This window comes from Patella vulgata, chromosome 3, assembly GCF_932274485.2.
Source record: "Patella vulgata chromosome 3, xgPatVulg1.2, whole genome shotgun sequence".
NCBI classification, from domain to species: Eukaryota; Metazoa; Mollusca; class Gastropoda; family Patellidae; genus Patella; species Patella vulgata.
In genome coordinates this window covers 38773841-38799506 of record NC_065881.2, presented here as the reverse complement: position 1 = coordinate 38799506, position 25666 = coordinate 38773841, and the positions used below count along the sequence as shown (strand labels likewise).

Sequence of the window (25666 nt, the reverse complement as noted above, 5' to 3'; positions counted from 1 at the left end):
TTTGTAAATACTAAACTGAATTGAATCATTTTAAGACTGTCATTCTTTTTGGAGATTTAACTTTCATAATACTGTACGCAAGGGATTCTCCAATCCATCAAAATGGCCTACTCTTATATCGAATTCCAACTGCCAAGTGATCTTTTACGTGCACGGCAATGTGTACACGGGACCTCGTTTTTTCGTCCCATCCGAAAAACTAGACAGCTGTCCTTGTCAGGCCCTCCGTTCTGCACCACTGACAAGGTGAAACCACGCCGGAAAATCCCGATGACAAAACCACATATTTAACTAATGTATATAAATAAAAAAAATAAAGAAAGAAAAAGCTCATTAAAACCAATAAAATTTGATTTAATATCCTATTAACATAGTAGACTCAGATTTCCTATTGTTAACACTTTGGGTTAAACAATCTATATACCAGCTCGGACACGGTTTATTAACACCCAAATACCACAAATACTAAATTTTTATCTCAGTGAAAGTCTTTATTTGAACATTTTCTTTCAAGCATGCATCTTTTTCCGTTTTGTTGGTTTTAGTTTCAGTTAAATCGATGGACACGATATGTAACTAGTAACTTTCAAACAGAGAAATTTCATTAAAATCAATACGATTAGATTGAAGGATTTGGGTAAAGCGTGCATTATATTTAAACGGACCATTCCGATTTTAACAGAGTCTCAGAAATAAAAGACCGTGTATGTATGAAATTTAAGCCCCAAAATATAGATGAATGGTGTATTTACCTTGTCTCAAAATTTCAGCTCAAAATATTGAGTCTTTTGCACGTGAACGTCAAAACCGCTTATCCGGACACGTAACCCTTTTAAGATTTCGGAGCAATTAAGGTAACATATGGTCGGTGTGTTCCCACTTAGCCGGCAGACTGTTAATCCTTTGATTGATCTTAAAACTATAGTCTGTTTAAAAGTAGTCACTCAAGAACTGTTCACTAGTGTTCAGCGTTAATGAGCTCTTAATCCCTCTTAATAAAATTTATGAACCAACTAATTAATGACATTTTGAACACAGTTCATGCCGGCGTTATGATTTCAAACATGAATTCAATTCACTATATTAATATAAATAGATGGTCGATCTGTGTCGAAATTATATTTATTTTAAAATGGCAAACGTTCAGGTTAATATTCGCTTTATCTCCAATAATCGAGGTGGCTGATATTTAATACACAATGGTTATAAGTTCAGTATAAAAGTCAAGCAGACCAAATGCCGTCCATTGGAAATGTTCAACAAAAACTTGTCCAGCTACTGTAAACACCAAGAATGATGTTCTTATATGTGTAAATCATTTAATGTTATTTAATAAATATTAAATTTGTTAAAATCAATATATTTTTATATGTGTAAGCTATCTAATGTTATTTAATAAATATTAAATTTGTTAAAATCAATATATTTTTATATGTGTAAGCTATCTAATGTTATTTAATAAAAGTTAAATTTGTTAAAATCAATACAGTTTTAGTCTTAAAAAAGATATGGACTATAGTTTATAACACCATTGTTCTAGGATTAACTCTGGATTAGCGGCAAAATTTGACATCAAAGCCTGTCGGCTAAGTGGGAACACCCCATATGGTCAATGTTATTAAGGGATTAGGCCTTGAAAATGTTGGCATTAAGTAGCCGGCTCTATATACAGCGATGCGTTATATAACGCTATTACTAACATTCTAAAACGAGAAATTCTAACTCCTATTTTGCCTAATTGTTTAACTTTGAGATCTAACATATACTAGAACATCATTTTTACATATTCAAATATCAAATATCGGTGTGGGTTAATTAGCTCACAATATTATTTATTTATTTTTTTCATTTTGCAAATTAAATTCTAGACGTCACATGTGAACTTATAAAGGCCAGTCGTCTCCTACCCATGCCCTTGTCTACGAAATCACCCTTGGTGGAAGTGGGCGTAAAACTCCAGGAACGATCAAACGAACGTACTCATGCTTGACTTACCCTACTATCTGGCTCTTCTGGCGATATCAGCCAAGGTGGAAGCGGACGTTAAGCCTTATGCAAAAATTCTTGTAAAGTTTCAACAGGTCAGCATTTTTTTTAGATTTTCTATACAAACTTGCTGGGATTGTTCGGCATGTTTGAAGGAGGAGCATTATCGATATTCAAGAAATGTAACTCGTTAGAAATAATTTCGGTTTTACCTCAATATAACTTACGGAGATACAATTCCCCATACACTGTAACAAATAAATCCGTGAAAAAACGTAAAAAAATCAGGAAACAAAAATTACCAGGAATATTTTATCCGTATTTGTTTTTCCTGTAATTTACAGAAATCCCTTCAATTAACAGAAATTTCATTTTCAAATACAGAAAAAAAAAATCCTGATAATTTTTGTTTCCTGAGAATGAAAGTGATAAAAATGTCATTGAATTTAACTATTGACTCTATACGCGCGTGTGAAATAGCTTTATTTAACGTTCGCTTCCACCCTGATCCACCGAAGTGATATTGCAGACAATCTTTATACACAACCTTTTCCCGCTAATATAAAAATACGGAATATCCCAATCGAGAAAGACGAGCGCAAGGTATGCCCCATTTATCTTTAATTAAGGCCTAGTCAAGTACTGCATGGATGGAAGAAAATGTGTCCATAAAATGGAAATGTGCACTTCGCAACTCTAAAGGATTATAAACATTACTATTCTCCATTTCCTGAAATATTTTCCACATCTGTGTTTGCATGGAGTGATACATTTGATAATATGAAATGGGTGTTCGGTTATTTTCTATCATTGTCTTTATAGAAGACAGGGTATTTTCTATCATTGTCTTTATAGAAGACAGAGTATTAAGATATTGTGCAAGTTCAGTAATATCGCCATTGCTTCCTTCGATGCACGTCTTCACCATTGTATCGTCGTCAGCATTATGCGGTGTAGTTTCAACGGTTAATCGACATGAAATATTATCCCGTTGTAATGGAGAATCTAATACTCTCACTGTTCTTGGTTGGCTCATAGTACTAGATGCCGGCACAACAAATAGTTGTTGGTCGCATATTTGTGTATCCTGCTGGCGCTTGGGTCTGGTAATAGAGCTGATATCTGTTTGACTGCCCACTGGGTTGCTAATTAAGACTACTCTAACATATCCCATCGGATCTGAAATGAAAAAGGTAACAAAACTAGAAGCAACAAAAATAACTAGAACTGCGAAGCAGTAATTACGGGTTTTCATTGGTGCCACGTTACCCTTGAACTCATATCACTTCCAGTACCAATGAAACCGATAAACAGATTTCCACATAAACGTTGTAAAAAGTGATCCTGAGAAAATTGGATATTTCTCGACAAGGGAAGATATTAGAAGCATTTTTTTGACATCTATATGATCATATTGATCCAATTTATATGTCCATTGGAATCAAATATCATATTGTTAAACAAATAATAAATATATCCCACTTAAAAAAAAAAATATTTGTTTTCAAGGCTTAAAATAAAGTTTTTGCCAAAATGTCATTACTTCCGGTGATAATGAAAATGTTAAATTAGTTCTATAAAATTAAAAATGGTATAAGGCATCACATGGTGAAAATTTATGAAAATCTGATAATAATTGACACTTTTGCGGGCCAAAAACCATGAAAAGTGACTTGTAGAAAATTGTCTACTTCTCTTCAACCGTACAAGTTAAAAAACATTTTGTGGTATCTGTATGATCGTATGGGTTTATTCTATTTGTTAATTTAAATCAAATATCATAATTTTAAAAACATTTCAATAAAACATCTTATTTTCAGGCTAAAAATACAAATTTTGCCCAAATGATGTCATTTCCGGTGACAGTGAACATGTTAAATTTGTTTGACCTAGTCAAAATTGGCAAAAGGCCACAAATAGTAAAAAAACTGAAAATCGAACAATAATTGACCCCTTTACAGGCAAAATAACGTGAAAAGTGACGCGTGCAAAATTGCCTATTTCTAGGCAACTGCTCATAGTACAATCTAATTTTCACATACATTCTCTTCGTATGGATTATTGCTACGAGTTTATGAAAGTTACAAAGAAATATTTTAAAATATGAAGACGCTGAATGGGTTGTAAATAGCTTAATTTTACACCGTTTTTCACCTTTTAATCGAAATAGCCCGAAAACGAAATCGAAATTAAAAAATCCGAGTCCGATGTTTTGTGCGCCTTTGCATGACGCATCCTTTTGGTAATATCAAATTTTGAAAAAATAATATTTGCTTTCAAAAAGTGGTACTGAACTGTCAAAATTATAGTTTTTGTTAAAATTATGTCACTTCCGGTGCCGACAGATAACTGTATCGGTAACAAAAAAATGACATTTTGGATAAAGGAGAATATGAATTTTGTTTTAAACAAATCGAACAATAAATAATCAATCTAGGAGCGAAAAACTGAACTATCCAATGCGGCCAAGCAAAATTATCTAGACAAAAATTGTTGACACTTTTGGTCAAATCAGACCACCCTTTAGCCCTGGATAAAATGCCATAAAGAAATATTCATTAATAAAAAAGTTTTTTGTAAAAATTTAAATTTTCAAAATTTGGCGCCTAATATCCCTGAAGATTCATCGAAAGTCAAAAATCGGAAGACCCGTAGCTATATGCCTTGTCTCTGGTTATGTAAAAATGGATCATATGTTAAAATCCTGATATTATTGTTAATGTTACGGCAATATTTTTTAGAAAACCAACTTCGGTGATTTCGGACATTTCGCACTGTTGCAGAATGTTCTAAATAGATTTAATCTCTAAGCCATGCCATTTTTCCTGTAAAACCAAAGATATCGGATCGATCCGAAAAGTAATTTCTAAGATATACTCAAGTGGAAAATAAAACGGCCAACGTGTTGGATGATTGTTTTTTTGGTAAAAACAATCATCACTAGAATTGCGTGCAATGCTGAAGGCTTTCACTGTCGCCAAGGCGTCACACGATCGCCAGATGCATGACAAAAGACTATCCCCATCTCTCACCCCCTAAACAAACACACACTCCCCCACCCCCAAATAAAAACACGCATTTGCATAACTCAGATATTGACATGTTCTTTGCATGCGCATTACGTTAGAAGGGAATCGAAAAATAAAGTTGATCTACGCGAAATGGAAAAAGAACAGTTTTGCGAAATGGACGAAAAGCAATGTCGCAATAGATATCGAAGTAAAATGAAATGGGGTTTAACGACATTCTGCTCGGAATGGACCATGAGGAATGTTTCGAACGTACAGCGGCGCTAGCCTACTCTTATATACAATTCCAACTGCCAAGGGAACTTTTTTGCGGGACTTCGGAATCGCGTTCATGTCAGCTATTGAAATATGTAACTGGTTCAAAAATTAAATATCGCCAATTTTCTGGTTTCGTGCACGTTAAAGATTTGACGTCATGTAAAAGTTTACTATTAATTACAGACAGAGTCCAGGATCAAACAACTGAAGCAGTCAAGAGCCAAGATGTTCGCGACTACTTTGTTTTTTTATATTTACTGATACTATTATATTTCATTATTTGTTAAAGTAGGACATTTTCATTTATATATATATTAAACATATATTATATGTCTTATCATAGAAGTCTATAGTGTTATGTACTTTCGTAACCATTTGTTTAAATACCTTAATTGTTCGTATTTTTCTAACCAGGGTAATGATATAACTATTGTCAGAAAAGTTCATCCAGATTTTCCGGCGTGGTTCTCCCTTGTCAGTGATGCAGGACGGAGGGGCTGACAAGGAAAGCTGTCTAGTCGTTCGGATGGGACGAAAAACCAAGGTCCCGTGTACACATTGGCGTGCACGTAAAAGATCCCTTGGCAGTTGGAATTCGATATAAGAGTAGGCCGTAGTGCCGCTGTCCGGGCAAAATTTCCCTCATAGCACACTGTATGGCGTATGCCCGTCTTCATTAGCCCAGGTTAGGAGCAGAACAGTAGGACGTTAAATTCCATTTCATTTCATTTCATTTCAATGATATAACTGTTAAATTAAACAACGGATAACTCCTACCTCTTAAAATGATTTATATAATTAGTAAATAATTATTATTATCTAATGATTGTTGTTTTGTGACATATATAGTTTGTGGAGATTTCAATGACGTAATGAACGGGTTTGCTGATCGATCTAAAAATATGCCTGCTTACGGTGGGTCAATCAAGGATCTCTTTGATTTTGCGTCTACTAATAATTTATTTGACATTTGGCGAAGGAAAAACCCAGGCAAAGATACTTTTACGCGTCAACAATTCGTACAGGGTGTGTTGAAGCAGTCTCGATTGGACTATATATTTACCACGTCATCGATTCTGATGTTTATATCTTATTGTTTTATATCCCATACTACAACAAGTGATCATAGTTTCGTTACTGCAATTCTCAATTTTAACAACTATGATAAAGGGCCTGGATTATGGATCTTTAACAATAAGTATCTTAAAGAACATGAATTTTGTGAAGGTGTCAAATCATTAATTAGTAAATCCCTTTCCTGTCCTTTATATAAAACGGAACAATTAGTATGGTGGGACAATTTGAAATACCGTATAAAACAATTTAGTATTTTACATGCCCAGAAAAGGAGAAAACAAGAGCAGGAAGATTTCTGGCAGATTCAGACTGCGTTAAATTTTCATTATACTAAAGCCAACACAGTTAAAGATTATGACTATACCCACATTTATGAACTAAAGAATAGACTTGAACAATATGAAAAACAGATATGTGACGGGGCTATACTTAGATCAAAAACCCGTGATGCTCTTGATACAGACAAATGCTCACGTTATTTTCTTAATTTAGAAAAATTTAAACAGGAGAGTAATATTGTTAAAACTTTGAAAAAATCTGACGGTTCTATTGTCAATTCAACTCCTGAAATTCTTGAAGAATGTGTTAAATTTTATACAAAACTATATACAAATGAACCAATTAATGAGGCCAATCAAAATAAGTTATTTGATTTAATTACTGATCAGTTAGATGAAGCTAAATCTAAATATTGTGAGTCTGATATTTCCATTCATGAATTGTACAATTCTTTAAAGGGCATGAAGAAAGGGAAATCTCCCGGTCCGGACGGACTTACTGTCGAATTTTATCTGCATTTTTGGGACATTTTAGGAAAATATTATTTTCAAGTTATTTCTACTATACAGGAGTTAGGAGAGCTCAGTAATTCCATGAGGAGAGGGACAATTTCGTTATTTTTCAAAAAGCGTGGTAATAAAACTGAATTACGTAATTGGTGACCTATAAGTCTCTTAAATGTTGATTACAAGATCTTCTCCAGGAAGATTAAAAACAGTAGTAGCTGATCTTGTATCGCCTGATCAGTCTTGTTGTGTTCCAGGCAGGGATATTGCTACCAATATTCTTAACATACGTGACCTTATTTCCTTGCTGAACTTGAAGATCTTCCTCTGTATCTTTTGAAATTAGATGCCGAGAAAGCATTTGACAGGGTTTCCTATGATTATATGTTCAATTTATTACATAAATTTGGATTTGGTGAGAAATTTATCAATTCTATTAAAATCTTGTATAAAGACATTAGAAGTTCGGTAAAGGTAAACGGGCATGTCTCTTTATCATTCCCCATCCTTCGCTCTGTTCGCCAAGGATGTGGAATTTCGGCCATGTTATATGTATTAACCTCAGTTCCATTAAATTCACTAATTAAGTCTAATGAGAATATCAAGGGTTTTGCTGTTCCTGGGTGTGATTATAATTCAACCGTGTTTCAACACGCTGATGACACAACTTTGTCATTATCTAATTTAGATTCTGTAAATGAAGCTTTATCCACAGTTGGAGTTTATTGTTCGGCTTCGGGAGCCAAAATTAACGCCGAGAAATCTGAGCTCTTATTAGCGGGCAGTGCCTCTGTTTCAAATCCGGACTCTTTACCAGTTAAAGTTTTAAATGGAGCGGCAAAGTTCCTCGGTGTGTATTTGGGTCCAGATGAAGCAATGTGTGAACGATCAAATTGTGATTCCAAGGTTAATAAAATTGGCAGAATACTTAATCTCTGGAGGCAGAGAGGGCTTCAGTTACGTGGTAAAATTTTAATTGTTAACATCATGTGTCTATCAACTTTATGGTATCTATTAAGAGTTGTAGAAATTCCACAATGGGCTCAGGATCGTATTGAAAAGTCTATTAGATCCTTTATTTGGAATGGTAAACCACCCCTTATTAAGGGGACTTCTATTTTAGGTAGTACTGATGTTGGGGGTCTTAATCTGAATTCTGTTATTTTAAAACAGAAAGCATTTAGGTTATATCTAAATATTTATCTTGTCCAGATAATTTTATCTGGAAATATTTTATGACCTATTTTTTAAAACTTTATAAGAATTATTTGTGTTCATTTGAATTATTATTTATTAACTATTCTAAACCTGCTTTAAAGGTGTTACCATCTTTCAATAGATCTATGCTGATTTCATGGGATGACGTTCATAATGGTAAAAGGCCAGTTGCTGATAATTATAATGACATCCTCAATCAACCATTATTTGATAATCCACAGATTGTATATGATGACAAAACTTCATATTTCAGTGATTTTATAGAAGCCGGTTTAGTCAAAATTTCTGATCTATGTTATATTTTTATCGCAGGGTTTTTATCAGTTGACGCTATATTTGAAATGGTTAGAGAATCGTTACCAGATTGTAAATATGAGAAAATTGAAAAACAGTATAATTTGATTCTTAAATGTTTGCCAGTGTCCTGGACTAAAATAATTCGCTCTAAGAGTGATATTATACGCTATGAATTAGATTTTGAACTGATTATGAATGATAAGATCTATGATATCTATCAATTAAGTACGTCTTCGGTCTATAAGTTATTAAGGGATAAGTATTTTAAACCCCCTGCCTGCGAATCTTATTGGCAGCACCAAGGGTACGACATCAACTGGCCAGTGGTCTGGAAGTCTGTTTTTGCTATGAATAAAAGTTCAGAATCGTTAGATAATGATTATAGAATTGTTCATAACATCATTTGGACCAATGAGAAACTTCATAATATTGGTAAAATAAATAATCCTTATTGTAAATTCTGTGATACAGATTCTATTGAAAATTTAGAGCACATGATTCTAGATTGCAAATCTGTTAAGAATTTGCATGAATGTATTTTAGATTTTATAGAGGTGTTTTTCCAATCCTCGGGTTTTGGACTAGATGATTTTCGTCGGTGGTTACTGTTTGGCTATCCTGTGCGAAATGAAGCCAATAACCTGTTTTTAATTTTTATTTTCTCGTTTGATAGATTAGCTATTATCAAACGGAGAATTTAGTTTTTAAATAAAGCCACCAGGGTAGATTTGTGTATATTATTTAAAACACTACTAACTAAACACATGAATTATTTGTATCAATATATACTATTCAAAAAAAGTAGGGGATATTTGATTTTTAAGTGTTATTAAAGTCACCTAATGAAACTGACGAAGAAACAAATGACAAAATGAAATGAAGTTCACATTCATCGATTTATTCCAAATGATCGTTAGACGAAGTAAGGCACAGACTGACCATTATAAGGGTAAAATGATACCCGGGGTCAAACAGCAAAGTTACCACAGCATCACAACCAAGTCAGTAACGGGTAAATCCTCCTCTGTTTGCCAAACAAGCATTGATCCGACGTGGCATACTCCTAATGAGACGTCTAAGGTCATTTTGGTCCAGATTGTCCCATTCCTGTTGCAACGCAGCAGCAAGTTCTTGGACATTGGCAGGACGTTGTTGACGTTGACGTAACCTCTGTCCAAGCATGTCCCAGACATGCTCGATGGGGGAGAGGTCGGGACTCAGTGCTGGCCAAGGTAATGTGGTGATGTTATGTTGTTGGAGGTAACCTGTAACGATCCTGGCCCTGTGACATCTTGCGTTGTCATCCTGGAAGATGAAACGGCGGCCATGACGTCGTGCGAACGGCACAACATGGACTGCCAAGATGTTGTCCCGGTAGTACTGGCCTGTAACACACCCTGCAACAACATGTAAAGCCGTTCTTCCAGCAACAGTGATGCCTCCCCACACCATAACAGAACCACCCCCAAATCGATCATGTCTGATGACGTTAACGTCTTGAAAGCGCTCGTTTCGACGACGCCACACCCTCCTACGTCTGTCCAAAAAATCAACAGTGAACCTTGACTCATCTGAAAACATCACATTGCTCCAGCGTCGATTATCCCAGTGTTGACGATCCCTACACCAACGACGTCTTGCCTGAATGTGATGATCTCTCAAACAAGGGATCACGCGAGGACGTCGGGCGCGAAGGTGACCCCTATGCAGTCGATTCCGAATCGTCTGGCCACTCACTCTCACACCAGTGTCTGTTTGAAGACGAGCGCTGATCTGATTTGCTGTGATGACACGATTTCTCAAGGCCAAGGTACGGATAAATCGATCCTGGGCTTGAGTTGTCGCCCTTGGTCGACCTGAGCGTGGTCTGTCCTGTACAGATTGTGTATCACGGTATCTGGACCATAGCCTGCTTATGACAGACTGAGAAACATTCATCGTCCGCGCCACAACCGCCTGTGTTGTGCCGATCTGTAGCATGCCAAGGGCACGTAACCTTTCATTTTGGGTAAGCCGACGCATATCAAAATTTGTTTTCTGGTCACTAAAACAATTAAACTGATGTTTCCACCCTGGAATTCAATGCCACAATGACTGTAACATTCAAAGTCAGAGTCGTGCAAATCTTGGGTTGGACCCCCATGATGATCCCAAGCATCACCTGCATTCCATGCGGTAGCTATTGGTGCGTTTGGGCGTCACATGTAACTGGAAATGTTTCTTCTGTTAGGTTCTATAGTGACTTTTTTCGTAGTCATTTGCATATTTTAGTATTATGCCCCCAAAATCAAATATCCCCTACTTTTTTTGAATAGTATATGTCAACGCACAGTAATCGACATAAATATTTATTACTATTTTCAATGAATTCCTATATAGAAATTAATGACAAAGTCAATGTTAAATTTAATTAGATGGTGATTTTAAACTGATATAACTTTTATTGTTTTAATTTTGTATATTTTGTGAATTTTGTCAGCGATGAACTCTCTGATATCGACATGCTACTTTCCGATGGCACAGAAGCTCCTTTAAAGCTTCTTTCTGTTTCAGCGTGCGCTGTATCATACGGTCTGTCATTGAGTCAACTGGCGGGGTTTCGATTCGCCGGTTGTACGTGACAAGGAGTGGGGTCGCCTGTCCAACCTCATGGGTGTCCTCCGGTTTCCTCTCACTGCTAAAGACCCCTACGAGCAAGCGATTTGTTGAAATAAAAGAATTAAACCATATGTTAGTCCAGAAATGACCTAGTTTCTGTCGAGTGGACGTTAAACCCCATCTCTCTCTCTCTTTTCATTCAGGGGGGTTGGATGGCTGAATGGTTAGCGTGCGCGCGCTGTATCATAAAGTCATTGAGTCGACTGGCGTGGTTTCGTATCCCCGGTTGTACGTGGCAAGGAGTAGGGTCGCCTGTCCAACCTCGTGGGTTTTCTCCGGATCCTCCGGTTTCCTCCCACTGCTAAAGACCCCTACGCGCAAGCGAATTATGTAAATAAAATTAAACCATATGTTAGTCCCGAAATGACCTAGTTTGTGTCGAGTGGACGTTAAACCCCATTTCTCTCTTTCTCTCTTTTCATTCAAATATATATCAATTAGGCTTTCTATAGAAGGAGTTCCCCAAAAAATATTAGATTGCCTTTTTGAGAAAAAGACCTCTAAACATGCCCGTACAGTGGCGCTTGTCTTCTTTTATATAGAATTCCAACCGCCAGGGAGGATCTTTTACGGTCACACCAATGTGTACACGGGACTTCGAAATCGCGTTCATTTCAGCTACTCAAATATGTAACTGGTTCAAAAATTGATTGAATATTCAATGAAATATCGCCAATTTTCTGGTTTCGTGCACGTTAAGGATTTGACGTCACTAATAAAAACTTGATATTAATTACAGATAGAGACCATACTCAAACAACGTCATGCCTTTTATCATAGGTGCAATATACGATAATACTGTACGATAATACTGCAACCGATTGGAAAATTGGATTTTCTTATAAACAGCGCGAGCCTTCGATTTCTGTCCAGATGATTACCGGTATAAGATCATTTTTACAAAGAAGCAACAATATTAATTCAAAGACTAATTATTACACACAGCAATCAACTATTTCTGTTACAGGGTCACTAACCCCATATTTTCGATAGAAAAAACCCACTCACAGTTGAAATAATTTCAGTTCAAATATCATCACTGATAAAAGCACTCTTGAATTGGCTCTATACGTTGACAAACGTACAGATTGTATCCCCTCTTATGTTTCGCTTAACAATGAAAGGTGCCGTGTTCAATTTTCGATCCCTTTGTTCTGCTACTCCTGAAATTTAGAACTGTTATCCAATGGTTTTAAATATAACACTACTGATGGGCCTCTCTGTAGAAGAAGTTCCAAAAAAATATTATGTTGACTTTTCGAAAGATAGACCTCTAAAAATGCCCCAAATCGTAAAAATACGACGTTTTCGATTTTCGATCTCTTTTTTCGGCTACCCCTGACATTTCAAAAAATGATACAGTCGTTTCACAAAACAGAGTACCCATTGGTCTCTCGATTGAGAAAGTTTTTAAAAAATCGTTGGGAGCGTTTCCGAGAAACATGCGTCCAAAGTTGCTCGAAATCGTAAAAAACGTTACTTTTCAAAGTCACATAACTTTTTAAATTTTTGATAGACACATGCCGCTTTAGTACCATTCGATAGACAATTCAATTGACTATTAAACGATATAAAACTTTAACTAATCGACAAGAATACAATTGATCCATCGCATTTTCCGCACAGGCACCCATTTTTCACAATTTTGTCAAAGTTTGGATACCTTTCTTGACTACTTCCGGTGATTAGGGGATTTTCATTTATAGTTCATGGACTGGTCTGGTCCTTCGACTTCATATTCCTGAAGTTTCAGAAAAATCGTTGGAGCCGTTTTAAAAAAATAAGAACTCTACGATTTGACCAAAATGCGAAAAAAGTGAAAAATCAAAGTCAACATTTCAGAACAAAACTTATATTGTTGGAATCGGATTGATGTCAGCTATCCAAAAATATAACTGAAATTTCAAAATTTCCAAAAATAAAAATTTTAGAAAATTTTGAAAATTTTCCATTTTTCACCAAAAAAATTAGAGCAAAAAGTTTCTAATTTCCACAGTTTTGAACTGCTTTCTGCTCAGAAATGTCTCCAGCTATCCAAAAATGTAAATATCTGAGGAATCCATTGACAATTAAGAGAATAATGGACGATTTTCAATTTTCGTGCACGTTAAAGATTTGACGCATTTCCGCTATGCGCACAAATTTGGAAATAGCTTTAAGCAGTAGCTGCCCACCACTTTCCCAACAGAAAATCAAACTTCAAACCTGTATCTCTTATAGTTGCTGAGATCTAGCATCCCCCAATAAAAAAAAAGAAGAACTAGATCTGCATAGCAGATATGAAAGCTTTCATATTAACTGCAAAGGGGGTTATTAGAATCTATTGAAACAATAAGTATAAATGTCATCAGGTATCTGAAAAATTACATTTACCTTATGAACAAAATGGAAAAAATACAAAACAAAAATTGTCGACTTGTGGCTACCATCCAAGGCATATTTAGAAAACCTTATATTATATACAGAGTACGAAGGACAGGAATTAGTTGTGCTTCAATGTAAACCGGCCCGTTTCTTGCCTTTAGTTTTAGAGTTAGGTGTGATTTTTAAAGGATTCAATCGGAAATCGCTGAAAATCAATTGGCTTCTTCATCTCATGACCTTAAACACTGTATAAATTTAAAGTCAATCGGATATTGAATTTAGCCTCTAGAGCGTCCACAAGATTTTGTAAAGTGATCAAGGGCAATAACTCTGGCGGTAATTATCGGAAATGGCTGTAAATATCAGATATCGCTGAAAATCAATACTGTAGGCATCTTCGTGTCATGACCTTAAACACTGCGCATAAATTTAAAGTCAATCGGATATTAACTTTGGCCTCTAAAACGTCCACAAGATATTTTGAAGTGATGAAGGGCCATAACTCTGACAGTAATTATCGGAAATCGCTGAAAATCAATTGGCTTCTTCATCTCATGTCCTTAAACACTGTGTATAAATTTAAAGTCAATCGGATATTGAATTTAACCTCTAGAGCGTGCACAAGATTTTTTGAAGTGATCAAGGACCATAATTCTGACAGTAATTATCGGAAATCGCTGAAAATCAATAGGTTTCTTCGTCTCATGACCTTAAACACTGTGTATAAATTTAAACTTCTAAGCTATATAAAAATGTACAATGATTATATTTCAATCCAAATGCCCTAACATTTTTTGATTTGTGGATACCTCAAATTTTATTTCAATTTTATAAATGTATGTTATACTTTTGTGTTGATATACCATAATAGTTACTGCAAATAATGCAGTGTAAAATTGTACTTTCCATGTTGATTTTTACTAGTGAACTTGGGATAGTCAATATACACAATAGTTAAAATATCATCTAAACATTTAGCTTCATGTTGTATTTAGATTTTCATCTGTGTAAATATTAAAATATTCTGTATTGTGAAACAGTTTTTCTACATTGATATATCCAAGAACCTAGTAATTTGTTATTGGATTTGGGTGCAATAATTATATTTATCAAATGTACAGATATCTACACATCTTGAATTTCTTTGTTTGCTTTTCACATTGTTGGTCACATTGTTATTCAATGGTTCACTCGAGTGTATCCCTGCCGAATTCCACTCACTATCGCTCATGGAATACTTGCGCAGGGATACACTCTCTTGAACCATTGAATAGCCAAGCAATATTCAATGGTCATTGAGTTCTATCTATATACATTTGTACAGATATATTTGTATCCATAGATATATATTTGTATCAATACATTTAATTTTGTTGTTTGAAATAAGGGGGGGGGGGGTGAATGGTTAGTATGTGCGCGCTGTATCATAAGGTCTGCCATTTAGTGAACTGGTGTGGTTTCAAATCCCCAGTTGTACGTGGCAAGGAGTAGGGTAGCACGTTCATCCTTCGAGGGTTTTCTCTGCGAACTCCAGTTTCCTTCCATTGCTAATGACCCATACGCACAAGCAAATTATTGAAATAAAATTGGACCATGTGTTAATGCCAAAATACCTAGTTTCTGTCGAGTGGACTTAAACCCCATTTTTCTCCGTCTTCTGATTGAAATATGAATACCACATCATTTATTGTCATTTTATATATTTATTATGTAATAATGATTTTTCTCTGTGTTAATTTTTCTTTGTGTGGATACACTATAATACAACAGCTGGCTGAAAAGTTCTAGATCTGAAGAGGAGAGATTTAATTGGCTTTTACCACCACAAGTAGAATCATTGAATGAATCATAGACATAAGACCTGCAGCTGAAGTGTTATTATTGTATTTGTACCAGACAATCTTGTGAACCTACCCATTGAAATCACCAAAAATGGACAGAACTATCTATATGGCAGTCATCAAGTATCTGCAACTGAAAGTCCTAACCCAAACATTGAAATATGTGGATACGGTCTCCACTATAGGAGACAATGGCCCTTCCTTTTCTGCACTAAAGAAGTGGTTACAGGAGGTACTTGATCCAGTGACATCCAGTGACAATCTGTGCTGTTTTCAATATTTCCTAAAAAAAATTTAGCCAGATTTTTAAACATAGAGGAGACCTGGATTCATCAGTTTCAACCAGAATGCAAAATTCAATAAAAACAATGGAAGCATCCAGACTCGCAAGTCCCCAATCAAGCCAGGTCAGTTCTTTCGACTGGACAGGTGATGGGTTCACTCGTTTATGATTCCTAAACTATTCTGCTGATTGACTACCTTAAAAACAGCCAGACTATCAATAGAAGTATTATAAAGGTGTTCTATTCAGACAATACTTCTGTTCATAAATGGGTGATATCATTTTCCCTCTATGATTACGTCATGTCAGCTGTGATCAATTTTTTAAGGGTAACTGAAGATAATTTCTTCCTGGCAGACATCAAGGCCATGCAACATCATTAACTAAAGAGTGAGAGTGTACACTTCAAAAGTGACTACATAGAAAAATAAATGGAAACAATGGACTTTATACAATTCTATACAGTTCTTTCACAGATGGGTTTAGAATTTTTCAGCCAGCTCTCAATAGTTATTGAAATTGAATTATTTGTTTTGGTTTGATACATGATATTATAATTATTCTTACATTGTTTGTATTCTATTTTAATAATGAACATTAAAACATGCTAATATTTGTTCATCCTTGCTGTATTGGGTTGGATGGCCGAATGGTTAGTGTGTGCATGCTGTATCATACGGCCTGCCATTAAGTCAACTGGCGCGGTCTCGAATCCCTGGTTGTACGTGGCAAGGAGTAGGGTCACCTGTCCATACTCCTGATTTTCTCCGGGTACTCTGGTTTCCCCCCACTGCTAAAGACCCCTACGCGCAAGCAAATTATTGAAATAAAATTAAACCATATGTTAGTCCCGAAATGACCTTGTTTGTGTTGAGTGGACGTTAAACCCATTTCTCTCTAATTATGTTTTGCATACAATGTATAAATACAAATGTAAAGGATGTAACTTTAAAATAGAAGAAAATCAAATATTTTTAATATTAAACAATTGCTTTGTTCTTATACTTCTACAATCATTCTCATGTTGTTCATTTTGCCATATTTTTGTTTATTCATTCATATGTCTTCTATATAATGATGCATAGTATAGTACACTATGTTAAAAAAATACTAGAAATGTATGTTTCTTTATCACCAAATGATTTATGTAAGTTGTGAAGTAAAACAGTTGAACATTAAATCCCATTTCAATTTATTTGCATGAGGTGAAGAGAAATAATGGTATTGAACAATTGACTATTCATGAAAGATACTAAAGAGAACTTTATTAATTTATACATACTTTTGCTAATTTTATTGTTATATCTTGGTAGTAACATACCAATATAAATAGTAATATTGTTTCTAGATGAAGACTATTATAATTGAAATGAAATGGGATTTCACATCATAATGCTATGCACGGACTGGGCTAATAATGACAAAAAACTACAATGAATACAATAGTATAAAATGTTGCTATGAAATTAAATAAATGTTGTATACAATAATTAACCGGTTTAATACTATATTATACATAAAAGTGAATGAAATTCAATGTTTACTATTTTGCTTTATACATGAATATCACAGGTCAAATTATTGAAATAAATAATGCAAATAGATTATGATTTGAAACATCTTGTATGTCATTGTTCTATTTGTTATATAAGACTACATGATATAAACTTTTTGATAAGCCTCTTTTATCATATTTTGAACCAATGGAATAAAGAGCAAAGACCTAGAATATATTGTAAATATAATCAGGTTTTTGATCAACTGATCAAAGGAAAATATTGCGAATAAATTTGTTGTACTGCTATTGTAAAGAAATCATCATTGTTTTATTTGATATTTAGAATACACATAATCGTGTATATATTTGAAGTTAAGAGCAATTATGATTAGTGATACCTGTATGACCAACTCTCAAAAGATAATCTCATTAAACCAAGTACTTTTTTTCATTTGTATTAGTTGATTTATACTGAATAAAGATAACACAAACAAACAAAAATGAGTTGGCTGTGTGAACACCTCAATGACAAGTGGTATCAGATGCCTCAGAGAGAATATTCAAATGCTCCTTGTGATACGTTTGTAACACAATTATAACCTAATGTATTACACGGGAGTGGAGTGGGTGGGTCGGGGGGCTTTTCGATTGGCAGGGGACTATTAAAATGGATAAGCAGAGATAAGCAATTTGATGAAACTTTGTGTATAGTTTCATTACATTAGTACCTTGACCATATTACCTTGACCAAGTTCGACAATGAGCATTCTCTTAGTCAGGATAAGCAAAGCAACTTGATTGGCCGGGACTTTGAATTGGTTGATGCTTTGGGGTATGATAACTTTGGTTATAATGAAGTACTGGAACATAACAACCCAGCTTTTAATTGAGCTAGAATGTTTAAACTTGGTGTAGATGTTCATCAGGTCTTGACTGAACATTTTGAGCTACAGCTTGGCAAGTTCATTGGTCGATGCTTTGGGACAAGATAACCTTGATTTCTATCTGACAGAGAGTGATGAAATTTACAGTATAGTTTGATTGCTCGATACTTTTGAAAAAAATATGAAAGTGCGATTAATTAATGTGTCATCTTTTACTTTGAGGTTTTGGCGGGAGACATCAGCCATACTGTTTGCTTGTTTAATATCCCCTATACAATATACGCTCGACCTCATTACCCGAACTGGGGTAGAAAAGTGGGATCTTTGACAATGAGGCAATGAACTTGTACATTCTTTTGCAGCTGCACAAGAGGGAACATCAACGCCGGATTAACCATGGTGGTGGGGAGGGGGGCTGATACCGACCGTGAAGCCCCGCAAGGGGGTCGGGTCAGGGGGTTCTCCCGCTAAGAAATTTTAATTGGAGGCCGAAAACGTGATTTCATGGCATTTCAGGCACTTGTGTCGGAGCCATTTAGAAATACCTCCCCCAGAAAAATAAAATTCTGCCACAAAATTAGCCACAATCCATGCGGGTGCTGTGAAATTTCTAGAGGAGGGAGCTGGAACCCATGAGCCCGTTAAATTCGCCACTTTTAATGAGCAGAGCTACATCAAACCTAATTTTGAGTCCCTCAGTGATAAATAACTTGATTCAAAATCGTATTATAGCCCCAACGACGATTTGATGAATGGAGACCGTAACGTTACGACAAAGTCTAACACTGTAAGTACCAAATAGTCATACGAGATATGTGCATCTCATCAAATTCAGCTTATACCATACCCACAATAATGTTACGGAGTCAGTGAGTTCAAGTTAGACAATACGCTGACCTTCCACTGACCATGCTTATAATATAAAATCTGTCAATGACAGCTGATTCATTCTTTAGTTTTTTATATGATATATTTAATATCAATAATATATGTATATGCATGCTTTATTTTACTTTACACGACCTCTAAAAATGCCCCAAATCGTAAAAATACGACTTTTTGGATTTCGATCTCCTTTTTTCGGCTACCCCGGACATTTTCAAAAAATGATACAATGATTTCACACAACAGGCCAGCTATTAGCCTCTCGATTGACAAGAGTTTCATCGCCCTCCATTCATTATAACCAATGTCATCGTGCCCTAAAGAATCAACAAATCAGCTTGCTTATCTCTGCTTACCCTAGGCAAAAAATGCTCATCTTTGAACTCAATCATGACATTGACCTAGTGAACGCCTACACCAAGTTTGAACATTCTAGCTTAATTAGAAGGAGAGTTCTTGTGTTCCAAAGTCCCGGCCCTTCAAATTGCTTCTATTTTTCATTTTCAATTCAAAATGGTGACCATCACGTGACCGAAATCAAAATTCTGATCCGATAGATTTTTAGGCATTCCTTCCAGGATTCCGAAAATATGACGCCCGAGTCTGTAAGTAAAATAGCAAAAAAGCCTTTTTGATTTTTCACGTTTAAAGATGGTGGCACTTCCGGTTCGATCGACAAACTCCATATTTTGTGTACGAATCAGTAATTACTTGTCTAGTATCGAATTTTTTTTTAGGTCATTCTGACCTATATTTCGACGATTTTTTTGAAAACTTTGATCCTTAATTTCACCAAGGGGAGATAATTTAGAACATTTCCAAGGACATCATTGAAGTCGCATTGGCAAGATCTACTAACATTCTAAATTTCACGAAAATCGCACAACTATTAAAGAAGTTGTCAAATTAAAATTTCTTAGCGGGATAACCCCCTGACCCGACCCCCTTGCGGGGCTTCACGGTCGGTATCAGCCCCCCTCCCCACCACCATGGTTAATCCGGCGTTGATGTTCCCTCTTGTGCAGCTGCAAAAGAATGTACAAGTTCATTGCCTCATTGTCAAAGATCCCACTTTTCTACCCCAGTTCGGGTAATGAGGTCGAGCGTATATTGTATAGGGGATATTAAACAAGCAAACAGTATGGCTGATGTCTCCCGCCAAAACCCCAAAGTAAAAGATGACACATTAATTAATCGCACTTTCTTATTTTTTTCAAAAGTATCGAGCAATAAAACTATACTGTAAATTTCATCACTCTCTGTCAGATAGAAATCAAGGTTATCTTGTCCCAAAGCATCGACCAATGAACTTGCCAAGCTGTAGCTCAAAATGTTCAGTCAAGACCTGATGAACATCTACACCAAGTTTAAACATTCTAGCTCAATTAAAAGCTGGGTTGTTATGTTCCAGTACTTCATTATAACCAAAGTTATCATACCCCAAAGCATCAACCAATTCAAAGTCCCGGCCAATCAAGTTGCTTTGCTTATCCTGACTAAGAGAATGCTCATTGTCGAACTTGGTCAAGGTAATATGGTCAAGGTACTAATGTAATGAAACTATACACAAAGTTTCATCAAATTGCTTATCTCTGCTTACCCATTTTAATAGTCCCCTGTCAATCGAAAAGCCCCCCGACCCACCCACTCCACTCCCGTGTAATACATTAGGTTATAATTGTGTTACAAACGTATCACAAGGAGCATCCAGTAAAGCCCTTTACCCCATTTGTTGATTTGGCACAGTCATTGGTTAAAGTGTTGCACATTTGCTTGCACAAGGGATGAAACATAGAGAAGTTAACTTGTTTTTTATTTTCTTGGCCCACTTGTAGGTGCCTTGCTAAGACGATCTGTCTCTAGACCATTTCCGCTCACACAAAGGATCTGAACTAAACCGCATGCCAGAGTTGACCAGCCAGGTACATGTACATGTAGGCCTCAAAGTGACATTCCCTCCCCCACCCTTGAGCACAAACAACATTCAACGCTATATGGTGTATAATTTGTTTGCAAATTTGTTTGTAGGCCAACTGTTGAAAGCTGCTGAATTGAAAGAGGATGAAGATATTTTAAGGCATATCAGAGGGCAAGATTGTGTGGCCATTGAGGTCAGATATCACCAAAAATGTTATAGGCAATATACATGTACTGAATTTCTTAGACAGTTATCAGAAAGGTAAATATTTGTGATGTTTTTTTTATTTGTATTCTCCGCCTTCTTGCCACTGGTATTATTCAAATAAAACTGAACCATGGGTGAGTCCTGAAATTACTATGTTTTTGTCCAGTGGACGTTAAACCGCAATTCTCCTCTCTATCTCTCCTTGTACTGCTAATGCCTTCCTGTCTTCATTAGCTGGTTTCTGCATGAAAATAAGATGTTAACCCCTGTATAAGTGTCTTTTTCCTCTGTTGTACGAAATTAATGAGAGTAAACCAAGCTCCAGAATTTTGTTTTAATTGTGTACATGTATATGTTTATTTATATTTTTCAGCAAAGATGACTAGCCCTCCGTCGAATATTATATTCTGTGAAGATGTCATAAGAGAAAGAATCATAAATGGCCAGCAAAGTTGTCTTGTACAGAGAGAGAGAGAGAGAGAAATGGGGTTTAACGTCCACTCAACACAAACTAGGTCATTTTGGGACTAACATACGGTTTCAATTTTATTTCAATAATTCGCTTGCGCGTATGGGTCTTTAGCAGTGAGAGGAAACCGGAGTGCCCGGAGGAAACCCACGAGGTTGAGAAGACGCCTCTATCTCCATGCCACATACGCTCACACCTGGGATCAAAGCCACAGCCACAAGCCAGAGGTGACCGACCAGCTAGAGGTCGAAGCGCGGCACTCTAGGCCATCCCAACCCCCCTTTCTTGTACAGACCTGTGCATGTGTAGTCAATGTGAAAATGAAAAAAAAACTGTTAAAGAGACCGAATTTGATGTTAATACATTTAGTGACAGTGATGATGATAATGAAGATTAACTTTGATGACATTTGATGTGCAGAGTAACTGTTTAATTTTGATTTTCAATGATTGTTTCACTTTAATAAATAATTTCACAACTGTTCATCCTGTTTTCTAACCTTTCCCTTCATTCCAGCCCAGATACACAATTATTTTTTTTAACTCATATCTACATGTATGTTTGTAATTTGACCATTAATCATATCCGAAATAGTAGTTCACAGCTACATGTACAGTTGTAAAAATACTGTAGTGGCTAATTGAAAGGGAACATGTATGTGGGTTTAGAATGTTTATCTTAGTGGAAAAAAATCATGTGGTTCAATGCTTATAAAGTGCTACTGATCTCCATTATTTCAAAAGCATATCACTAAACTACTGTCAAACATATCCCCTGGCTAGAATATGCTACAAATCGACTCTAGCATGTTCCATACAAGCGATAATTTCTGAGCAAACATCCAACAACCAACCCTAACAGGCCCTTGAGATCCAACAAACAAAATAATTATTGGGCTTGTTTGCCCACACCTGGTCTTATGATTCATACAAGACCTGATAGTCTATCAATTACAGGCATTTGACAGAAAGGGAGATAATTCTTTTTTACCGTTAATGGATTTCCACAATTCTTTATTCACCCATGACATTTGTGTTTTGAGCATTTTTATTTACATCAAAATCTGTCCAATAAACTGTTCATTGCCAAGGATGAAGGCATGAGGTGTTTTACCAACTATTTAATTTTATGTCAACTTCAGAATTGTTAGTACACAAATAGCATTTATTTGACAATTTTGACGAATTTCATCTGGCCCTAAAACAATAAATTGCAAACATTTTGCTTGGAACTCCCAGATTTTGTCTTCCTGGCATCATAAGCTTTCCAAAAATGTATAGTTTTTCTTTTATGGAAGACCGTGTAGCGGAGTTGTGTTTCTAAGCTAGCTAGAAATTTTGGCTGCAGGCCTACACCTCCCAAGCTAAATTTCCCTCATGTCATCCTGTATAGCAAAGGCATATGCCTGTCTTAATTAACCCAGTACTAAACACAATTTACTTGTTTAATTTTTCCAGCATTTTTCAGGATAGCTGATGGGATGCGGGTCAAGTTATGCCACTTGTCTATTTAATTATTTACCAGTGAAAAATCGAATTAACTTCACCAAATTTTTACTCATTATAATGATTTTTTTTTCTGTTCATATTATTTCTATGACATGTGACAGTGACTGTGAATATGAAAGCTTTAATATCTGCTTAGCAGATCTAGTTATTTATTATTATTATTATTTTTTTCGCCATAGCCTATTTCTCAGTGCCTGTAACAGATACCGATATTGGACCTAATTTCCTATCGGAAACCATGTGGTGGCTACTTGATAAACTATTTTTGAAACTTGTGCGTCGACCGGAAGTGGCCGAATTTCGTGCGGTGCATAAAAATTAAAAAACGGCCGTAGCTTCGTCAATTCTGTACCTATTTTCATACAAATGACATTTTCAGAAACCCTGAGTCTTTTCTCGGACGATAGCAGTTGAAAATTTTGAAATTTCGAAACTTCGTCGCTGACTTCTAGCGTTCAAAAAATGAAAAATTTTGTTTAAAAGACAATTTTTGTTATTTTCAAAATTTTCAAATTTGACCTACATTTTTGGATACCCGAAGACCATCCGATTCCAGAAATATAAGTTTCATTCCGAGTTATCGCCCTTTATTTTTCGAATTTTCCGCCCATTTCCCAACCCTTATATTTTTTGGAAAGGATAAATCGATAGTTCTGATAGTCCTGAAACATAAAGCTATATAGTCAGACCGCTGCATAAAGCAATTTCAAAAACAATCCGGAAACCGGAAGTAGTCGAAATAATGATAGATATTTCGAAAAAAAAAGCAAAAAATGGGTGTTTTGGGGAAAACTCGATTTCTCCGTCCAATATCAATGGATTAAACGAATTAAGCTTTCGTTGAGTGGCCCCTGGAATGGACTGTCGTATGATGCCCAATTTATACGGATACTATGACCAAGCAGCAAAATATGACAAGCTGAAAATCAAGTATTTTCTGATTTGGAGCGTTTTTGGACGCCTGTATCTCGAAATCTTAACCGCAACTTTTTTTTTTAACTTTCTCTATCGAGAGTCCATTCGATAGTCTTGTGAATTATGCCATCCAATAAGACTTTGAAATGTCTGGAATACGATAAAAAAGGGACTGAAAATCGAAAAAAGTCGAAAAATCGTCAAATATTGCAAAATGCTCTATTACTTTATTATTTAAACAAATTTTTACAAAAAGATTACAGATTCGGATAGCTGACCTAATTACGATTCTAACGATGTATAATATGTATTGAGTTATTGAAATTTAATTTTCGATATTTTGACATTTTTGCATTTTTGGCACCTTTGAACATAGGATTTCTCAGGGTCATTTTATCTGATCAGATAATGTAATATACCATTACAGGGCCCTGTCGCTATTTAATTGCCCAAACTGGTTATTAAAACTATTCCGACAATAATCTCCATACCGGAAGTATTCAAAAAATGAAAAAAAAAAGGTTAAAAAATTGTCGCTCTTGCGAAAAGCTGGATTTCTCGGTCAGATATTACCGGACCAAAAGAAGTAAAGTGTCTTTGGATAGCCCCATTAATGGACTATTATATGGCATCTCAATGGTACGATTTCGATGGTTAGAAAATAAATTGTGGTACACCGAAAATCTAGTATTTTCCGTTTTTGGAGCCTTTTTAGACGTCTTTTTCTCGAAAACGACAACTTCGATTTTTCTGAAACTTTTTTAACGCAGTCCTATCGGTAGTCTGTGGCGTCAATCCAAAAGGAAAAGGTTTGAAATAATATAAGGGGTCCAAAAATCGTTAAATTATTGAAAATGTTCTTTTATTTATCTTTTTTACAAAAAAACTACTGAATAGATGTTTCTGACACTTCTGTGACAGAAAGTTAAGTATCTAAACAAATTGTTAAAACTATCTCGACAATGGTCCAAAAACCGGAAGTAGTCGAAAAAATATCCGATATTTTTGGGAAAAAAACGTAAAAAGTAAAATAAGTGGTGATCTTGTGAAAAAGTGATTACTATGCCAGATTTCACCGAATCAAAACAACTAAAGTATCATTGTATATCCTGATCAATGGACGATTTTATGACATCTAAATGGTAAAAATTTGCTGGTTAGGCAATACATTATGGGACGCTGAAAATCTTGTATTTTCCTTTTTGGAGCCTATTCAGACGCTTTTATTTCGCTTTTATTTGGACATCACTATAGTATAAATGTTCCAAAAAGGCCCCCAATCTTTGAAAAAAAAGTCGAAAAATCGTTATATTTGTATCTGTACTATAAGGGTATTAGGGAGGTAACTATGTCTAAGCACGGTGGAATCCGGCTACTAAGTCTCTATCATCCAGAAAAATATTCTACGAATATTAGTCTGGATCCGTTGTCAATATTTGAGAAAAATTGGCTAGATAATCCGGTCTTTTACATTATCCAAGGGAGGTAACTCCTCTTAAAACCAGATGTTTACGCCCACGAAATTAATTTAAGAATGTCATTTCAAAAATCCATTTGATTGCATGCCAGTTCAATATCTAACACTA

General features: G+C 35.5%; 1 protein-coding gene across 1 annotated transcript in view; it reads right to left on the bottom strand.

The window, feature by feature from the left end:
- Positions 1-333: 333 nt before the first annotated feature.
- LOC126815126 (uncharacterized) overlaps positions 334-25666 on the bottom strand; it is a 40975-nt gene continuing 15642 nt past the window's right edge. Inside the window, exon 5 of the mRNA XM_050540667.2 lies at positions 334-3165. Coding sequence (XP_050396624.1) covers positions 2618-3165 — 548 coding nt within the window. The 3' untranslated portion in view covers positions 334-2617. The remainder of the gene's footprint in view (positions 3166-25666) is intronic.